The sequence below is a fragment of the Lasiosphaeria miniovina genome, assembly GCF_030549165.1.
Source record: "Lasiosphaeria miniovina strain SMH2392-1A chromosome Unknown B0T26scaffold_8, whole genome shotgun sequence".
Lineage (NCBI taxonomy): Eukaryota > Fungi > Ascomycota > Sordariomycetes > Sordariales > Lasiosphaeriaceae > Lasiosphaeria > Lasiosphaeria miniovina.
In genome coordinates this window covers 2,087,516-2,104,136 of record NW_026848227.1, presented here as the reverse complement: position 1 = coordinate 2,104,136, position 16,621 = coordinate 2,087,516, and the positions used below count along the sequence as shown (strand labels likewise).

Sequence of the window (16,621 nt, the reverse complement as noted above, 5' to 3'; positions counted from 1 at the left end):
GGGAAAGATAGCCTAACAGTCTGCACAACTGGGATTGTGTCGGATGGTGTGTCCGTCGTGGGGACCCAGATGGATTGACGTTGATGAAGGTGGCGCAAGCAACGAGCCCACTAAAACCCGCCGCCAAGCAGCCAAAGGAGCGGCGACGAGTTTGGGGGGAGGAGGGTGGGGGGGTAGGGTTGGCCGCAGGGGTCTGCTGTGACGCCTGCCGCAGCCGCCGCAGCAGCGTCAGGTCAGGCCGTTTCCGAGGTAGTGCTTTTCGACAACGATTGACCCGGAGCCCCTTTGTCCTGAATCCATGTTTATCCCAAGGCAAGGCCTTTCCATTTTCTTACTTTCTCTTAAGCTAGATTTTCTTTGCAAAAACGTAGCACTGTACCATCATGTGGCTAGATTATCGGTCATAATTACTCAGATGAGAACCTACCTCAGTGTCGTCGCAATTAGTCATTTCTCCACAAACTCTCCCCTCTAGAGCTGAGTGTAGAACACACAATTGTTTGCTGACCGACATTGGTACGGGGGCGTTCACACAATTCGCGGCAGCATCACTACCTTACATTACGGATACCTGCCTTGCCTGCCCTGCCTGCCTTACTTATATGTGCCATGGCAACGTCAGCAACCTGAGTAAAGATAACTGTGGAACGCTGTCTTTCATTTGAGAACTATACGTATCGAACCATGTACTCTCCTCTTCTCCTGCACTAGACGCTGATCGCTGTCCCAGTGGCGTCGAGCACCTATTTATTCTACCCTTCTTTTGCTTCCTCCAAAGACCTTGCTTCGTTTGCTTTCCTTGCTTCAGCCCTCTCTGCTCTCTCTGCTTGCTTTTCTTCCTTCTCCGCTTTTACCATCTTTGCTACTCCTTCTTTCATATGCATAGCCAATTCTTGTCTTATTCGCTGTGTCAAGGCTCTTATCTCCGCAGCATCCTTTGCAAGTCTAGCTCGTATTCCGTTCCCATTTGCTACGGCTGCTCTTCGCGCTCTTTCTGCGTCTTCTCTCCTCCACGTCTCGTTGAAGACAACGTTAGCTGTCTCCATAAGCCTAGCCAGCAGATAAATCAGTCAGTAAAACTAGGTCTGACGTCTGAGAGAATGCATCTGGGAGACTGAAGGACTGCACTCACCATGCCGCCGCATCAATGTACGATCCGATCTCGACGTCTCTCTGGAGGTGAGCGCGCACATTGGCGATGATGCCGAACGTGACGTCCGTCATGATGTCGTTCGGCCCCATCGGCCTGAAGTGCCTGGCCTCACGAAACACGTCGCACAAGTCGTCGATGGTATCCTGGAGTTCGCGGTGGTGTTTCTGCGTAACGACATGCTTGCAAGTCCCTCGTTTTTTAGCCGACAACAACCAGTCCTTTGCAGGGCGGCAGCAAAAACCCTCCCTTGGTTCACTTACCTGGTCTTCGGGGGTCAAGAAGCTGGGAAGACTGTTCATGAACCCCTTCAGATATTCCCGAAGGCACCGCTGTATCTCCAGCAAGCCCTCGGTGAGTCCCATGGCCAGATAAACATCTGCCAAGGGAGAAATACATATCGTGGAAACATCCGGGATTCCCCTCTGCAGTATATCTCTATGCGGGCTCTTTTTCTCTTTGGCGAGTTTTCCGCTTGCCGTTTTGTCACTGAGACGTTCGTTGGCGTCCTTCATTTCCGTTGGCCTGCTTTGGGTCGCCATTCTCTGCAGGTGGGGGTTGGATAACGATGTGAGTTCCGCGATGTGAGTTCCGCAATGTGCGCAGGAAGGTGGAATTCGGACGTGCTTGGAGGAAACTGGCAGATAGACGGCGCCGATTGTTTGCTCTGATTCTGGACAATGAATTAACAGTTGAAAACTATACACAGAACGATATGTGTGTGCAGCAAGAAGCAGATTGGGGATAGCAAGTGGAAAGTTGGGATAAGTACATTACAGTGGGAGGGAAAGGGGCTCGTCTTGCACCTTCCATGGCGGGACTTGTGTTTTCCTGCAAGTTGCCTGTGACCGACATTCTAGGTTCGGTATCGACGATGCATTTCCCTTACCGGGAAAGAAAGGCCATACATCATCACATAGTTTGTACAGTTTCACATCATTTGGCTTCGTTCTAGCGCCTAAAATCCAAATTCACCACAGCCCGCCCATCTTCACATTCGCACTGCTCGACGAAATTTTTAGAATCAGATTCAATGGAAAGGAAAAGCAAGCCTAGAGTCTCTGGGCCAAGTGCACAGCAGAAATGAAAAAGATGAAGCCAAATGTATCCGCCGTTGACGCCGACGTATGCTTTAATTTCCGAGGAGCTGGGTGCGAAGCTGCAGAGTGGCCGGATTGTCAGACCAACAACCCATAACTGGCGGAGACTTTCTCTGCCAGACAGAAATAATTTAAATCGAGATTCGGCGCAACTGGCCGGTAAAAGACAATTCATCGATAGCCTAAAGCGCAAGCTGCGGCGGTACCTGGGCAAGGCAGTAGGAAAAGATAGCCATATTTCGGGGGAGAAACGACGTCGGTGACGATGTTAAGTGCTCCGGGAGATCATGCCACGGGAGATCATGCTATGTTCGGCTACGAAAAAAACAAACAACACCGAGATCAAGGACTGGCCGGTCTATGGGTGGAACTACGACCTCCTGATTGGGGGCCTGTATCCTGATCAACTGCCAGAATGGGACTATGACCTGCACGGCTTGACTCTCGAGCTCGCGTTCCCCGTTACCATGGCCAATAAGATGTTGAAGCGCGTCCGCACGCTATTTGACGCCGAGCTTTCCAAAGGGATCATCATGACATCGACATATCGCAGCGGAATCAACATCAAGTTCACGTCTCCCCTCCGTCGTGTATCTGCCAGTTCAACGCTAACTCTCTTCTGACAGTCGGCAAGCCTTACTACGACCTCCTCGGCCAGGTTACCTATAATACGTCCGATGGCGCGGACTGGGGCAAGGGAGCCATTATGTTTAAACTTCCCCTCATACCGGTCATCGATTGGCAACCATAAGCGATTAACGAGGCCTTCTGTGAGCACTCGCCATCTCCGATCTCCACGATGTAGGCTAATCGTTTTGTAAAGACCCAAAGCTCGCACAAACCCTCATCAGTGAGCTTCCCTGCAGACCTCATTGGACCAAGAACAGCCGCCAAGTGCTAACATGGGCGGCCAAGAATCTAGATCTAGACGTGAGTATCATCGACTGGCATTTGGACCAACTAAATGCTTTATCTAACATCCTCTGGCGAATAGCACCTCCGCCGATTCAAGGCAGTTCGAGAGCAGTTAGACCCCAACGGGGTCTACAGGAGCGTCGTCGGGGAGATTCTTGGGTTTTACTGAGACGCCCCACGACACATAGCCTTCGCATTCAAAAGCCTTGTAATATTTGACTGGTCGATTAACATTGTGCCATTCTTTTTTCGTAGATCACATGATGTTATAACTTCCGTCAATTAATTCCGGTTGGTGGAAAGTTATTTTGGTCAGCGTATTTGTGGGAACTACCAGTCAACGGGATGCACAGCCTCAGTGGCTGACCAGCACACGGGCCGCTATGCGGTACGTGTCCGAGGCGCAACCATCACGTAGCCTCGGGGCATTGCCAAATCCAATGCGCACCCTGTTACCGTAGTTCGTGATCCTTTTACATAGAGTAGACCAGAATACAACCACCACAACCACCCCATTCGCATCGGTTACTGCAGTGACTGTGGAACGAATGACCTTGTCATTCCAACAGTATTTGATCCTTCGACTTGATAAAACCATGGATTTTGACTCATTGACGACCAGAACTATATATCCCTAAATCTAAGATGAAATATTCTGTTCGGTTGGGCGTATATATCTTGCCCTGACTCGTTAGCCGTATAAGGATGTGGCTTAGTTTGTGGCTTGGCCATTCTGCGCTAATGGACGGATACGCATACGCAGTACAGTACCTAGTCCGCCCGTGCTCAGAAGCTTAGCGCCAAGGCCCGCCACTGAGCGAACACTTGAACGACTAGAAGTCTCCAACAAAACTTGCTTTATATACCTACCTAGCTATATTAACGACGACGACGACGACGACGAATACCGACTTACCAAGTCCCATTGACCGCAGCGGTGTCTCTCGCCCCATCCCTATCCTGGCGCCCCCCCACAAGCCAGGCCCGAGCAGCAGCAGCACAACGCGCTACTCGTCCTCCATCCCAACTACGGCGATGCGAGCAACGTTATCTTTTCGCTCCCCTGCGTCGACCCTCTGCCCCAAAGCGACAGCCCCCTAGAGTTCCCAACATATGATGCCCCTTCGTCGATAGGCGCATTGGCAGGCGAAACTACGGTATTATCCCATAGCTATGGTGTCCATCACCAGACTGTCCTCGTTGCGGCCCAGGTTGTCGCAAACAACGCTTTCGATGGCTACTTGGCATTAGATAAGAAGGGGATACAGCCAGTATTGATACCTCTCGAGGGTATTCTGATAGGGAGGAAATGCTTCTTCATTGTCCCTGGTGACGGTATTGTTTCGAGTCTTGTATGCGGATAACAATATATACGCCATGCCCTCGAGTCTTACCCATATGCAATACATACATGTTTTATGTACCTCACGTAACACTACTATTACAAGTTTGGTGTCCATTACTAACCGCAACCCCCTTCTTTTTAGCTTAGAATTCTATCCCATCGTACCATCCTTTCAAGACTGGCAGTTCCCACACGACAAGCTCCCCGACTCCTGGCCTGCCGTTGCCCCAACCGAGGCAGCGCAGGCAGCCCAGTGCGTCATCACACGGTTCCCGTGGGCGTTGGATAGCGCCCACATCGCCCCGACCGCGCAGACGTCGTGGTTTGACGACAACGGTATGTCGCGCTACGGTACAAGCGTTAGTCCAAGTATCGACGACTACTGCAACCTCCTCTGGCTACGCCGCGACTTGCATACGCCGACCTTTGACGCCTTTTGGTTCGCCTTGGTCCCTAAACCCGTCGTTGCTACTGCCACCACTACCGCTACTATCGTGTATAGCGTCCATGTCCTTGTTGACAACCAGCCCCTATTTCCCACGTTCTACCACGATATCCAGGTGCCACATCTGCGCGGGGCAGCGCGCGAATTTCTCTTCGCCCGTTTCGCCCAGGCCGTGCGTATCCGCGTCAAGACCTTCGTTACTGCCCGGAAGCGACGCCTTATTGCGCGATTCGTCGTTGACGGCATGAAGGAGGAGGTGATCCGGGAGGAGTTGTCCGGCGACGCGCTCTTCAAGGCATATGGGGGTGGACGGACACGGAGTGCCAGTCCCACCAAGCGTAAGCGCGGAGAGAAAGAGCTACCATCGTCGGTACCAGGTCAGGAAGAGGAATGGCCGCCTAGGATTGTTGATAGCGACCTGGACGAGGACGAGGAGAGGCGCGGACGGAAGAGGGGACAGAAGAGGAGACGGGCATGGGAGGAAGACCTCGGCTAGGGGATTGCATGCGGAGATAGCGGTGGGCTGGTGGAAACGGAGAAATGGCCTGAACCCTTCCCCCCTGAGAGGCTTTCTAAACCTCCTTTCAATGTCCGTTGCATCTGTTGATGAGTGAAAGAGGCACGACGAGATCAATGAATCGAAAGACCATCGACTAAGTTTTGCAAGCCTCTGACTTTGAGTTCCTCGACTCCACTCTCGTCCTTCCCTTGGCGGTATTGAAATCGCCTCGCTCCCGCCAGTGGTGTGCCGAGAGTGATACTCTAGGTCGGGCCCAACTAGCAAGAGCCCTGAACGATAGCACGCGCAAGGTTGCGCACAGGAATAAGGAGGGGAGAGCTCGCAGGAAGCGTAGCAGGAAAGAATATAGCAGGAAGCACGAGAGAAAGATAGGGATCACAGCCGCTCCGTCAGGCGGTCGGGCGACCGCCTGACGTCACCACCAGAGGGGCTCCCGCCCTCCATCCCATCCCGAATACGTAAGGTACTTAGAGCGGGGCCGTTTTCCTTGACAGCAAAGGGCCGCCGCCCACAGCCCTCACTCAGCAACTAGGGCTGTCAGACAAGGCTCGATTTGCGGGCCGCAACCGTGGTCGTGAGGCAGCATCACGCGGGAACGTCAGAAACACGGCACTTTACATATTATGTATCCGTGCTGTACAATAGTAGACAGCAGTGTGAAATTGATGCGGGGCTGCAAGTGCTCTTTGGCTTGAATTGAAGAGAGCTGGGTGTATGTATGTACGGATACTCTGTAAACCTAGACCCGGGCCTACACGAATACGAATGGATACCTAGCCCCCAACGGCCTGGCGGCCGCTTCAAATTGCGCGGAAGAATCCATCCAATACGTACCTAACAGCGAACAGAACAACACCCCGACGGACAAAACACCACCAACACATCTGTGCCCCTTTTCCTCGACCCACGAAATGGCCCAACACGCCCGAGGTGACACGGCCGTATCTGGGCTGGTGGACAGCTTTAAAAAAAAAAGCAAGAGAATCGTATCAGCTGCTCCAAGAATTTCGAGCTGTATATGCATCTCGATATTGTCATCAGTGAAAGAAACCCCACGCAGTTCAACTGGCTTTGAAGTGATAGTTGAAATTTATGTTGGTCTACTCACGACATGGAGACGACTTTGCCTGCCGTCTTGCCTGGCAATCCGAGTGATAATCAGCCGCTTCAAATTGACCCCAGCATTATCGTCGGTCAGTTGCTGTCTCCAAGACAGCCCGATGTTCAAAAGACGCACTACTAACATCTCCCCAGTGCTGCCCGATGTCTCCGAGATACTTGGCGTGACCAAAGTTGGGCAGTCTGCTTGGGCCAAGGCCACGCGCATCGATGTTCGGCACACCGATGGCAGCGAGGAGAGCTACTTCATGAAGGTTCGAGCACGTCTCCGTGCCGTAAAGTGTAGGGAGAAAGCGCTGAGTCGTCGTCTAGGTATCCGTCGGCCACCACGGGCGCGAGGCACTAAAGGGCGAGTTCGAAGCGACATCGGTCATCTACGCGATCACGCCAGATTTCTGCCCCAAGCCCATCGCCTGGGGCAGTCTCAAGACTGAACCCAACGCGCATTTCTACATCTGCAAGTTCTACACCTTCGTCGACGGCCTGCCGGAGCCCGGCTCGTTCGGCGAGAAGCTGGCCAGGCTGCACTCGAGCCACACGTCGCCGAGCGGCAAGTTCGGCTTCCACTGCGCGACGTACAACGGCGACCTGCCGCAGGACAACGCGTGGTGCGACAGCTGGGAGGCGTTTTATGCCAGCGGGCTGCGGCACGTGCTGCACGAGCGCGAGAAGCGGGCCGGGCCCGAGGCCAGGCTCGACGCGCTGCTGCCGGCGCTGTTCGCCAAGGTCATCCCCCGGCTGCTGCGGCCGCTTGAGAGTAATGGACGGAATATCAAGCCGTCGCTCGTGCACGGCGACCTGTGGTGCGGGAATGCCGGTGTCGTCGTCAACAGGCGCGGTAGCCAGGACTGCATCGTCTACGACCCGGCAAGCTTCTGGGCGCATAACGAGTGTAAAGCCCCCCTTCCCCCCCCCCCCCCAAGCGTAACCTGCAAAAGGCATATTCGCTGACCAAAGACGAGCAATTAATCCTCACAGACGAGTTTGGAAACTGGCGTCCGGCGCGGAACAAATTCACGTCGGAGCACTTCCGGGCCTACTTCGCCATCGTGCCCAAGGCCGAGCCCGTAGCAGACTTCGACGACCGGAACGCGCTCTACGCCGTGCGGTTCAATCTGCACGCCGCCACCTTCTTCCCAGAGAACGGCGAGTATCTTCAAATGTAAGCCGCTTACCTATTACATGAAACAAAGACGTGTGAGTGAGCCAGGGCATAAGCAGCTGACAATATGTGCACAAACTCGGTAGGGTCATCGACGAGATCCAGCGTCTGGTGGAGAACTACCCGGGTGGTTATGTAGAGCAAAAGCAAGAGCAAGACGGAAGCAGCCAGAGGGCCATAGAGGGATAGAAGCGCAACAGGAACAGAGAGGCTGGGGACTAATTGTGTGGAGTGGCAGGCCCGAGTTTAGTGAGGTACCGTAGAGGTCCAATGGAGGCACTACTGATTCACGGAGGCGCTTCGCTTCGTTTTGCGGCTGTCGTGACTCTGTTTCCACAGAGGTCACAACCTCCCTTGTGAAATAGAAAACTCCCAATCGTTGGGAAATGAAGGGGCGAAGACGACACTCCAAAGGAGGTCGCTCGGCGCCAGTAATTTACACGTGACGCACGCAGCCTGGAGTTATAGCGATAACGTTGAATTATACAGCAGCGACATGCCCTGCAAAAAAGGAAACCCGCGCTGTTTCCGAAAAGAAGAAAGACAGCAAAAGAAAATAATCGAGACCCTTGAAATCCCACGGACCCTGCCTCCTTCTCTTTTCCCTTACTCCTTCCCTTTTTTTTAAAAAAAAAAACATATTTTCTGTGGGTTTCTGTCCTTTTTTGTTGTACTATGTACGTCAGTCGGCTGAGCCGGTCCAATCGCGGCGAGGCAGCCGTCGGTGCCCCGTTTCAGCAGGGCCATTCTCCGACGCGGGAGAGGGTCCTCCCGGAGTGGGTGTCGCTGCGTCGCATGAACAGCGAGATTCACCGATCGCCGGGCTGAGACGCGCGCTGGCGCCCCGATATGAGTTTATTTCGGGGTGCGGTAAGTGCCAACCCTAAACAAGGGGGGAACGGAAGGAACCGTATTCTGCACTGCACTGCACAGCAGGAATAGGGGGAAAGCAGCACCAAGGCAGCCACTTTTTGCGTGAGAGTTTAGTTAGTAGCGGTGGTAGATTGATTGGTATGCACTGAGCTCAGGTATAGGTACGTAGGTTATTTACAGACATAAGCAAAGAGAGAAGAAAGGAGGTTTCAAGCGAAAAAAAAATTGAGTGAGTGCCAAGAAAGAGAGAGTAAACCGAGAGCACCTAAGAAAACGCAGAAAAATAAACAGAAACCCAAGTGTCTCTCCAATTCCCTCTCTAAAATCGTCAAACTCGCTCGTTTCTTGTTGCTGGCTTGTCCTCGGTTCTTTTCACCATCCGAATCCGTAATGAAAAGAATTTTTCTTTCTCTCTAGACATGATAAAAAAAGACGCCTGCCTGCTGCAAAAACCCGTAAACACACACAGAGTAGTGGTAACCGCGACATTAAGAAAAAAGGACGAGAGAAAATCCAACAGGGTTTTTGTCGCCGTCGTTACATAGAAAAGAATATCATGTACCGTAACCTCCTCCAATTATAAGCACAAATGGGGCCCACACACGCCCACGCCCCCTCGTGAGCGTTGCCAGATTGCTCCGGGGGGCCCGGAGCTTGGAGCGCAGAGATGGGCTTCATGATCATGGCATCATGAACGGAAGTATTGACAGCAGGTACTCTCTCGTAGTTTGTCTTCCAGGACAAGACACGAACAGAGCTATCCGTTTGCCCTCTCCCTCTTGCCCGTGTGAATAGGCAAGAGGGGCCCAACATCGGCTACATCCAACCAACGGGTTCTTGGGGCAAACGAGGAGGGGGCGTACATGGGTGCCCAAAAAAAAAAAACACAAAACACAATCAGGGTAGTGTCTTTACGCTCCACCAGCTGTCCGGCACGCCTGCTCCTGTGCGTTGCAGTCGGAGACGCTTGACCCTTGTGCCTTGCCCGAGTTGACGGCGTCGGCGCAGGCATTGTTCTGGATGGCGCAGGCCCGCTGTACGGCCGCCGCCTTGTTGACAAAGGTGTCACCGTTTACAGCGAACTTGCGATCGGCATTGCCAGTGTCCGTCACCGCCGGGGCCGCGATGCCGGCAATTGCGCCACCAGCCGTGGCCTTGCCCGCGCCGGCGTTAGCCTTTCCCGCGCCAGCGTTAGCCTTTCCCGCGCCGGCGTTAGCTGCCGCAGTGGCGGTAGCCTTCCCAGCTGCGGCAGCCGTTGTAGTAGCTGCAGCATTGTTGCCCTTTCCAGCGTTGTTGTTAGCCTTGCCCGCGTTGTTGTTAGCCTTGCCCGCGTTAGCATTGTTGTTAGCCTTGCCCGCGTTGGCGTTGTTGTTCGCCTTTCCAGCATTGGCGTTGTTGTTGGCGTTACCGGCGTTGTTGGCGTTCCCGGTGTTGTTGGCGTTTCCAGCGTTGTTGTTGGCATTACCGGCATTGTTGTTGGCATTACCGGCGTTGTTGTTGGCATTGCCGTTTCCAGCGTTGGCGCTAACAGTGAAGAAGCGGCAGTCCTCTTGAGACCCTCTTTGGGCAACGGGCATCAATACAGGCTGGTGGTTGGACGCGCTGGACATGGTGCAGACACGGTAGTTGCCGGCAGGGAGTCCACCAGTGACCACGGCGCTGAGGCCACCCTTGCCATCGCCGGCGTCGTTGATTCCCTTGAAGAACACAAACTGCTGAGCATCGAGCGGTGTCGTGGGGTTCAGCGAGGCTCCTGTGTCCTGGACTGTCACGTGGGTATGGCCGATGATAAGACCTGCTCCGTTCAAGTCTTGAGGGGCCGAATAGTATGTGCTGGTGGCGTTGGTGAAGGAGCCGGCAGCCAAGTTGGCAATCTGGAGGTTGATGTTGAAAGTCTGGTTCTCCTGAACGACATCGTTGTTCTTGGGGTTCGTGATGACGGTCGAGACCATCTTTGTGTTGGCCGGGATTTTGCCCATGACTTCCAGATTGTTAGCATAGGTGCCAAGTGGTTTAGCAGACTAATATATTGCATACCGATGCCGTTGCAAGAGCCCTGCTTTTGTTGCAGTCCGTTGGTCAGAGTCTGGCCCTTGCAGAAGTTGATGAAGTTGGCATTGTCGCTGTGATTAGTGTCAGTGGATTTGCCCCGAGTTGGTTGTTCCTCATCGACGGTAAAAGAATGCCAGAAACATACGTAGCCGAGTTGGCCTGGCCATCGGCGGCAACGGCACCACTCTGACCCGTGGACTGCGAACCGGTCTGAATGACAGCCGGGTCCAAGGTGGTGACCGCATTGGCGTTGTTATTGTTCTGGTTGTTGTTGTTATTGTTGTTCTTGGCATTATTGTTGTTCTTGCCATTATTGTTGTTCTGTCGTCTCTCGAAAGCAATGGGCGACCGGATCTGGCTAACAGAAGCCGCCTCGGCAGCCACGGCCAAACCCAAAAGGGCGGCCAAGGTAGTCTTCATCAACATGTTGAAGGCGGGTTGGGTGAAGCTCGGACGAGTTTATATCAACAGGAGATACCGACGGGCAGTCGAGAGGAGAAACTAGGGTCCTCGGGTAAGGGAGCGCGGCGAAGAGAAGCGAATAGTTGGTTCCAGACCGTAGAAGAGAAGAGCGTCGAAAAGGAGCGGTGTCGGACAGCTGGTGTCGGCGACGAAGAGGTCGAAAGGAACGAACGAAGCGAAAGGCGAAGCGAAGACACTACCACCGCAAGACGAAAGAACAAGGCATAAGAGAGACAAAAGACGGGAAAGGCACACTGGTTTGTATATAAGAGAGAAGCTAGAACAGGAGGAGGGCAATGGAGGGAGAGCCAAGACCTTGTTTCTTATATCCCGGCGGGCCAAGAGGTTTCGAGGGCTGGGCGCGGCTCATGCCAAGCCTGCGACGACCAGGAAGGCTGCATCGAGCTGGAGAGCGGCAGGAGTCCGGAGCAGGAGTCGAGGAGGCTTGAGTCTCCACGATTCCAAAACGCCGTGCAGGGAGCTGGGGAGGGATCTGACAGCGAGGCAAAATAGCGTCAAACCTTGGGACGGCATGGGGGGGAGACATGGGTGCACGGGGCATGGGGTACTTGGAGTTGGGGAGGGTGTTGAAGCACGAAGCAACCAAGCACCAAGCACCCGCCCCCATGGACCGGCCATGATGCCGTGCGGCGGCGGCTCAGGGCTGGGCCAGGCCAAGGCGCGGGGAATTCTTCTTCTTCCATCCACCACCACCGTCAGGTCTGGTCAGTCAGGTACCCGCGCACCCGTGAGTGGGTGGCCAGGTATTGAACCAACGAGCAGGCAGGCCAACGTTAACGGCCACACACAAAGGGGAATACAGCATCGAGATAGATACCTTATTCTGGCATCCCATGCCTGCCTACAATGTGGCCGGCACCCACCTCACCATAGGCAACGGTTGGTGTCTCTCCGCCTCGACGTGCCGCAGGCAATCTCCGTGCTTTCGCTGTGTTGGAGTTGAAAACGAGCGCCAGGGCACTTGCCCAGGCAACACGCGGGCTCATTGCCTTGGGTATGACATATACTTACCTCAGTACAATCTGACCTAGATTTCGAGCATGCACCCCGCGGGCAGCAGCAGTTCAACGGCTGCGGCGGCGACGGCGGAGGCAGAGGGAGGCACTGACGGCGCCAGCCCCATCCCAAGTGCGTGCGCGCTCTGCCCTGTCGCTGGGAAAAGTCGACTTGACGTTGATGCGGCTTCTGTGCCAGATCTGATGACGGACCCCTGTTCGTCCCAATTCCAGCCAATGGCAGCCGCCCCAGCTGGGCGATCCAGCAGCTTGTGTCTCGGGATGAAGCGCAAGCGAGGGGACATTTTAACTCCGTGCCCCGCGCTCCAAAAAGTCGTTCCACTTCTTCGTCTAGAACTTTGTCTCCCACGTCTCTGTCTCGGAAGCCGAAAGGGAAAATCATGATTCCACGCTTTGCTCTGATTCAACCGCAAGCTACTAACTTGTACCCAACAACCTCCCTGCCTGCCTTAGCTGCCCGTCAGGCAGTTGCCCAGCTGGGTATCCGCAGCGATTCTTGTTGGTAGGAGAGTCCATGGGCGGGAAGGTGCGAAGTCAGGGTAGGTAAGGTTTGGCAGTTACCACTCCCTGCCTTCCAGGTTGGCAGGTTATTGCTCAACACGCAGGGGAAAGAACCTCGAGGGTATCGCTGCCAATGCGTGAACGGCCCGGTGTCAGGAACGGAACAGGTAGGTGCGGATTGCGGCACCCAGCAGAGTCAGTACCACGAAGTAAGGTTAGGTTGGTCTAGATGTTTTTGTTGCGCTGCCGCCTGTACTCTACGCCGCCATTTCCGAAAATCTAGCCCCCCCCCCTCGTGTGTGCCACGGGAGCTGTCTTGGCAAGATGTACGCGATGTGCATCTTTGTTCATCTTCGTTCACGCAGAGGAGATCGTTGTGCGGGAAGCTGCCGGCCGCGCCAGAGTCCCGCCCTTGGCCTGGCCCTGTTAACCAGCGAGGGGTTGTGGGCGACCACCACTAACATGGGACCAACGCCAATTGATGCCTGGCTTCTTCCTTGGCGATGACCTCGGCCTCATCAATCCCGCGCCCACACCGATGCGGGAGACCGAGGCGCCCCAGGGTTAATTCAGTGTGGATCTACGGAAATAAGCTTGCTCCTTCTCTACTACAATATGTATCGTCGTCTCTCGCACTTATCGTCTTGGCCTCTTTGAGCCTTGATTCATACATACAACAGGGACCGTTTGTCCTGTCAGCACTTGTTGTTCCAGCTCCAGTACGCGAGGTTTACAGGCTTGTCGCGCTGCAACACTAAACATGGGTCTCCTGTTTCCACCATGAAATACCTTACCTACCTACCTTACTAAGTAAGGTAGGTAGCTGAAAGCCTTGCTCAACAAGACGCCCCAACGCTGCAATCCCATCGCAACCTCGCCGAAACATGTCAACCAGGCACGTACTGAGTACGACCTCAAAGTGCTTCATGGGGCTCGCTATGCCCTGCTGGCCGCTCCTTTGCCATTTTGGACCCCCAGCTAGGTATGCACATACCGTCCAACGCGCAAAAAGTAAGGCCGCCTGGCTCCCTTACCTATCCATAGACAGACAAAGTCTTGTTGAGCCACCATGCTCTCTGAATGACCACAGACCAACCGACCTCACCGTGGCCTTCGTCCTAGCTTTTGGTTAACTAGGCGCTGCCCAGGAGGATCTTAACATAGCCTCTCGGTCGCTGGGTGGCCGGCCAATTAACCTCACCGTTCACGTCAGGCGAATGGCGGCCACGGGCGCTGGCCAACTGGGGCGTTCGGCTCGGGTTGCTCATCTTCAGTTGAGCTCTGGGTCACCAAACCCAATTGCAAGACACGCTCTCCGTCATCAGCCGCCCACATTAGATTGGGAGGATTTTCATTCCGTATCAATCACTCAGTAAGGGATTCCGATTCCAAATGCGAGAGTCTGGTAGGCCTGGCCTTGCGGAAGCGCGCAATGGCAGAACGGAACACGGCAGGGTCGTTCAAACTGGCCCATGTGCAAACCCTACCTCAGATGAGACGCAGACAAGCTCCTGGCCTGAACTCGTTAATTTCTCCACCAAAATTTCCCTGAGCCATCAGTACGGAGCATGGCAACAACTACTAGTACCGTTAGAGAATCCAGGCCGTCATCAAGACTTCCCGTTGAATCATCCCATGTTTCTTTCGGAACTAGTATCCATATTCTGCTTTAATTACGAGGAGAAGCACTGAAAGTCCGAGGCCTGTGATGAGGACCACTATCACTACCCCAGGTGGTCTTAGGCGGTTCGCCGGCACATTTCTCGTTATGCCATCAAGTTTCTCTTGGCGTTTTACAAAGCTCGAGTCTCATCGTCGCACTGCCGACGCCGAGATCGCCAGAACGAAACCAGGAGGGACTGTCAGAGCCAGGCGACTGCTGTCACGTCGGCCACCGACACCACATAGCGGGCTAGCAGCTACCTTGTTCAGTTGACACTCATGCATCCGCTATCAAAAGCGCTCAACTAGAAGATCACGCACGACGTGTTTCCCTGGGCCGCAGACTCTTGGGTAGAAAAAGAACGAGCTCATTGTTTCGCCAAGCCAAAACGATATCCCAAACCACATATCGCAGATGATCCCTTTCTCAAACAAAAGCCGCGCGCATTGAGTGGGAATAAAAACGGATTTAGATCCGCGCGCATACTTATTATACATGCGCACACTCACACGGACACACGTACGTAATCATGACATTCGAGATCGCCGTCGGCGCGTCCAACACAACCGACGCATATTCGTCGTCCCCTCCCTCACAAGTCACCCGCCATCTGGTTGTTGATCTTGGACGCAATCAAGTCCAGCCAGGCTGCCAACCGGTACCCTGCCTTTGCGATCTGGGCCTCGACAACAGGGGCAGCCTTCTCGTAGTAGCTCGTGCCTAATTCCTGGTTGACTATGGCTTCCGGCCCCAGCGGCAGGACTGAGAAGCGAGTGTAACCAACACGTTAGCAAACAACATCTCGTGCATCCTAGGTCGGAGGGGCAAAGGATCACACTCCCTTCAACGACGTTTGTGCCTGTCGTGTGTGTGGTGTGAGACATACCTGTTGTGCAGACATAAGAATTGGTCTCATTCGCCCAGCCGAGCGATGTTAACTCTGGGTTCGAGAACTTGATCCCCTTCCGCCAGCTCTGGCTGCTGGCCTTGAACTTGCCCGAGCGAATCTCTTCAGTCAGCGAGTCGGCCCATTGCCGAGCCTCGGTGTACGGATGCTCCTTGCCAACACCGCCGACAATCTTCTCGGGGATTTCAACATCCCAGACGTGATGAAGATTGTACTTCACACCGCCAAAGGTAACGTTGATGCCGTTACCGCCGCGGGCGACATGCTCGGTGTGCAGAGGCTGGTGAATGTCACCCAGAAAATGTATGAGGAACTTTGCGGCTATTTCGCGCTCTGGCTCGGGCAGCCGCCCGTCCAAAATGCGGACGGTATAGTTGGCGAAGGCGGACACGATGCACCCTTGCTTTGAGCAGTCGCGCTCCAGCTTGACGCCGCACTTGTGAGGCGGGTTGTCCTCGGCGTCGATGAAGTGGAAGGGCCCCGAGAACCTGCCCCATTGTGTGTAGCGGACGGAATCCGCCCACGTCGCGACCCCGGCCAGATAGTCCTCGGTGTCGTTGCGCAGGACGCCTTGGAAGAAGGCCGTGGTGCTGTTTGCCACGAAGTTGCTCGCGACGTACGCAACTGTGATGTGTCCAAATCCTGTGACAACAGAATGTGAGCATTGGGCTTGGTCTCGTGTTCGTCGACGCTCTGGGTTTTAAGGATCAGTCATGAAGCAGAGGAATGTCCATACCACCCCATGCTGTTGCAAACCTCGGCAGTAAGGCTACCACCCCCACGGCGAGCGGCGACAGCTTCATCTTGGCTGCGTTTGTTCAGAGTTCAGCTTGGAATACAGATAGGTGCCGTGCGACACGACTAGCACAAGATGAACGATGAGACTGAGCACGCCGTGGATCCGTGCAAAGACGGGTGAGTCACAACCGTTGTTAAAAAACGATGAGAGCTTATTTCATGACAATTGAGCCAGCTGAAGGTTGGCTTTCAGCCAAAATATACGGCATCTTAGGTTTTTACAACAGGCTGGCTGACCGTCGCCCAACTCGTTAGTTCAGCTCGCCTCAATCCTAATAGCTTGGCCAGTAGCGTATTCTACTCTCAGCCGCGAGCCGCCGCCCACGTCCAAGTTGGCGGAGGAACGGGGTTTTCGGAATTCGAACGAATGAGATACAGGAGTCTAGACCACGCCCCCCCCCCCCCCCCCCTCCCCCACATTTCCCACTCCCTTTTCGCGAATATCTCCAACGGAGCCCAGGATTGGTTGCGGGCCGCTTCTTTTCTTTCGTCAACTTTGAATATTCCGTAAAAAATAAAGTTTTAAAAAAAAACCGTCATCTCAATTGCTTAGCTCAAATAGGATGCCATAC

The 16,621-nt window shown here is 54.2% G+C and overlaps 7 protein-coding genes across 7 annotated transcripts; 3 read left to right on the top strand and 4 right to left on the bottom strand.

The window, feature by feature from the left end:
• Positions 1 to 292: 292 nt before the first annotated feature.
• On the bottom strand, positions 293 to 1,823 carry B0T26DRAFT_731476 (uncharacterized protein). Its single transcript, XM_060443060.1, has 3 exons — positions 1,414 to 1,823; positions 1,133 to 1,332; positions 293 to 1,050 (listed from the first exon to the last, which is right to left on the bottom strand). Exons 1-3 carry the CDS (start codon positions 1,690 to 1,692, stop codon positions 753 to 755), a joined length of 777 nt encoding a protein of 258 aa, XP_060290337.1. The 5' UTR covers positions 1,693 to 1,823; the 3' UTR covers positions 293 to 752.
• Positions 1,824 to 2,537: 714 nt separating this feature from the next.
• Positions 2,538 to 3,001, top strand: B0T26DRAFT_681142 (uncharacterized protein; the record flags this gene model as incomplete). Its single annotated transcript, XM_060440612.1, has 2 exons — positions 2,538 to 2,840; positions 2,885 to 3,001. 2 exons carry the CDS (start codon positions 2,538 to 2,540, stop codon positions 2,999 to 3,001), a joined length of 420 nt encoding a protein of 139 aa, XP_060290336.1.
• A 1,180-nt stretch (positions 3,002 to 4,181) lies between these two features.
• B0T26DRAFT_600418 (uncharacterized protein) lies at positions 4,182 to 5,298 on the top strand (the record flags this gene model as incomplete). The annotated part of the gene is made up of 3 exons (XM_060435721.1): positions 4,182 to 4,267; positions 4,337 to 4,500; positions 4,658 to 5,298. Coding segments are annotated over 3 exons (891 nt in total), but the record flags the coding sequence as incomplete, so codon positions are not given.
• Positions 5,299 to 6,695: 1,397 nt separating this feature from the next.
• On the top strand, positions 6,696 to 7,760 carry B0T26DRAFT_657908 (Fructosamine/Ketosamine-3-kinase; the record flags this gene model as incomplete). The annotated part of the gene is made up of 3 exons (XM_060438824.1): positions 6,696 to 6,848; positions 6,907 to 7,486; positions 7,573 to 7,760. The coding sequence occupies 3 exons, from the start codon at positions 6,696 to 6,698 to the stop codon at positions 7,758 to 7,760; spliced, it is 921 nt and encodes a 306-aa protein (XP_060290334.1).
• A 1,780-nt stretch (positions 7,761 to 9,540) lies between these two features.
• B0T26DRAFT_657300 (uncharacterized protein) lies at positions 9,541 to 11,107 on the bottom strand (the record flags this gene model as incomplete). Its single annotated transcript, XM_060438771.1, has 3 exons — positions 9,541 to 10,610; positions 10,667 to 10,752; positions 10,827 to 11,107. 3 exons carry the CDS (start codon positions 11,105 to 11,107, stop codon positions 9,541 to 9,543), a joined length of 1,437 nt encoding a protein of 478 aa, XP_060290333.1.
• A 156-nt stretch (positions 11,108 to 11,263) lies between these two features.
• Positions 11,264 to 12,051, bottom strand: B0T26DRAFT_500388 (uncharacterized protein). Its single transcript, XM_060435371.1, has 2 exons — positions 11,982 to 12,051; positions 11,264 to 11,840 (listed from the first exon to the last, which is right to left on the bottom strand). The coding sequence occupies exon 2, from the start codon at positions 11,769 to 11,771 to the stop codon at positions 11,421 to 11,423; it is 351 nt and encodes a 116-aa protein (XP_060290332.1). The 5' UTR covers positions 11,772 to 11,840; positions 11,982 to 12,051; the 3' UTR covers positions 11,264 to 11,420.
• Positions 12,052 to 14,654: 2,603 nt separating this feature from the next.
• B0T26DRAFT_500292 (S1/P1 nuclease) lies at positions 14,655 to 16,203 on the bottom strand. Its single transcript, XM_060435370.1, has 3 exons — positions 15,988 to 16,203; positions 15,231 to 15,893; positions 14,655 to 15,106 (listed from the first exon to the last, which is right to left on the bottom strand). The coding sequence occupies exons 1-3, from the start codon at positions 16,052 to 16,054 to the stop codon at positions 14,937 to 14,939; spliced, it is 900 nt and encodes a 299-aa protein (XP_060290331.1). The 5' UTR covers positions 16,055 to 16,203; the 3' UTR covers positions 14,655 to 14,936.
• Between the last annotated feature and the right edge of the window lie 418 nt (positions 16,204 to 16,621).

Excerpts from the sequence above, each read along its gene's own strand:
- B0T26DRAFT_731476 (XM_060443060.1), bottom strand. The coding sequence starts at position 1,692 with ATGGCGACCCAAAGCAGGCCAACGGAAATGAAGGACGCCAACGAACGT. Across the intron at positions 1,333-1,413 it reads TCTTGACCCCCGAAGACCAG|CATGTCGTTACGCAGAAACA; the intron begins GTAAGTGAACCA and ends GGGACTTGCAAG. Across the intron at positions 1,051-1,132 it reads TACATTGATGCGGCGGCATG|GCTTATGGAGACAGCTAACG; the intron begins GTGAGTGCAGTC and ends TCTGCTGGCTAG.
- B0T26DRAFT_500388 (XM_060435371.1), bottom strand. The coding sequence starts at position 11,771 with ATGGGGGCGGGTGCTTGGTGCTTGGTTGCTTCGTGCTTCAACACCCTC.
- B0T26DRAFT_500292 (XM_060435370.1), bottom strand. The coding sequence starts at position 16,054 with ATGAAGCTGTCGCCGCTCGCCGTGGGGGTGGTAGCCTTACTGCCGAGG. Across the intron at positions 15,894-15,987 it reads GTTTGCAACAGCATGGGGTG|GATTTGGACACATCACAGTT; the intron begins GTATGGACATTC and ends CTGTTGTCACAG. Across the intron at positions 15,107-15,230 it reads TTCTTATGTCTGCACAACAG|TCCTGCCGCTGGGGCCGGAA; the intron begins GTATGTCTCACA and ends CTCGCTTCTCAG.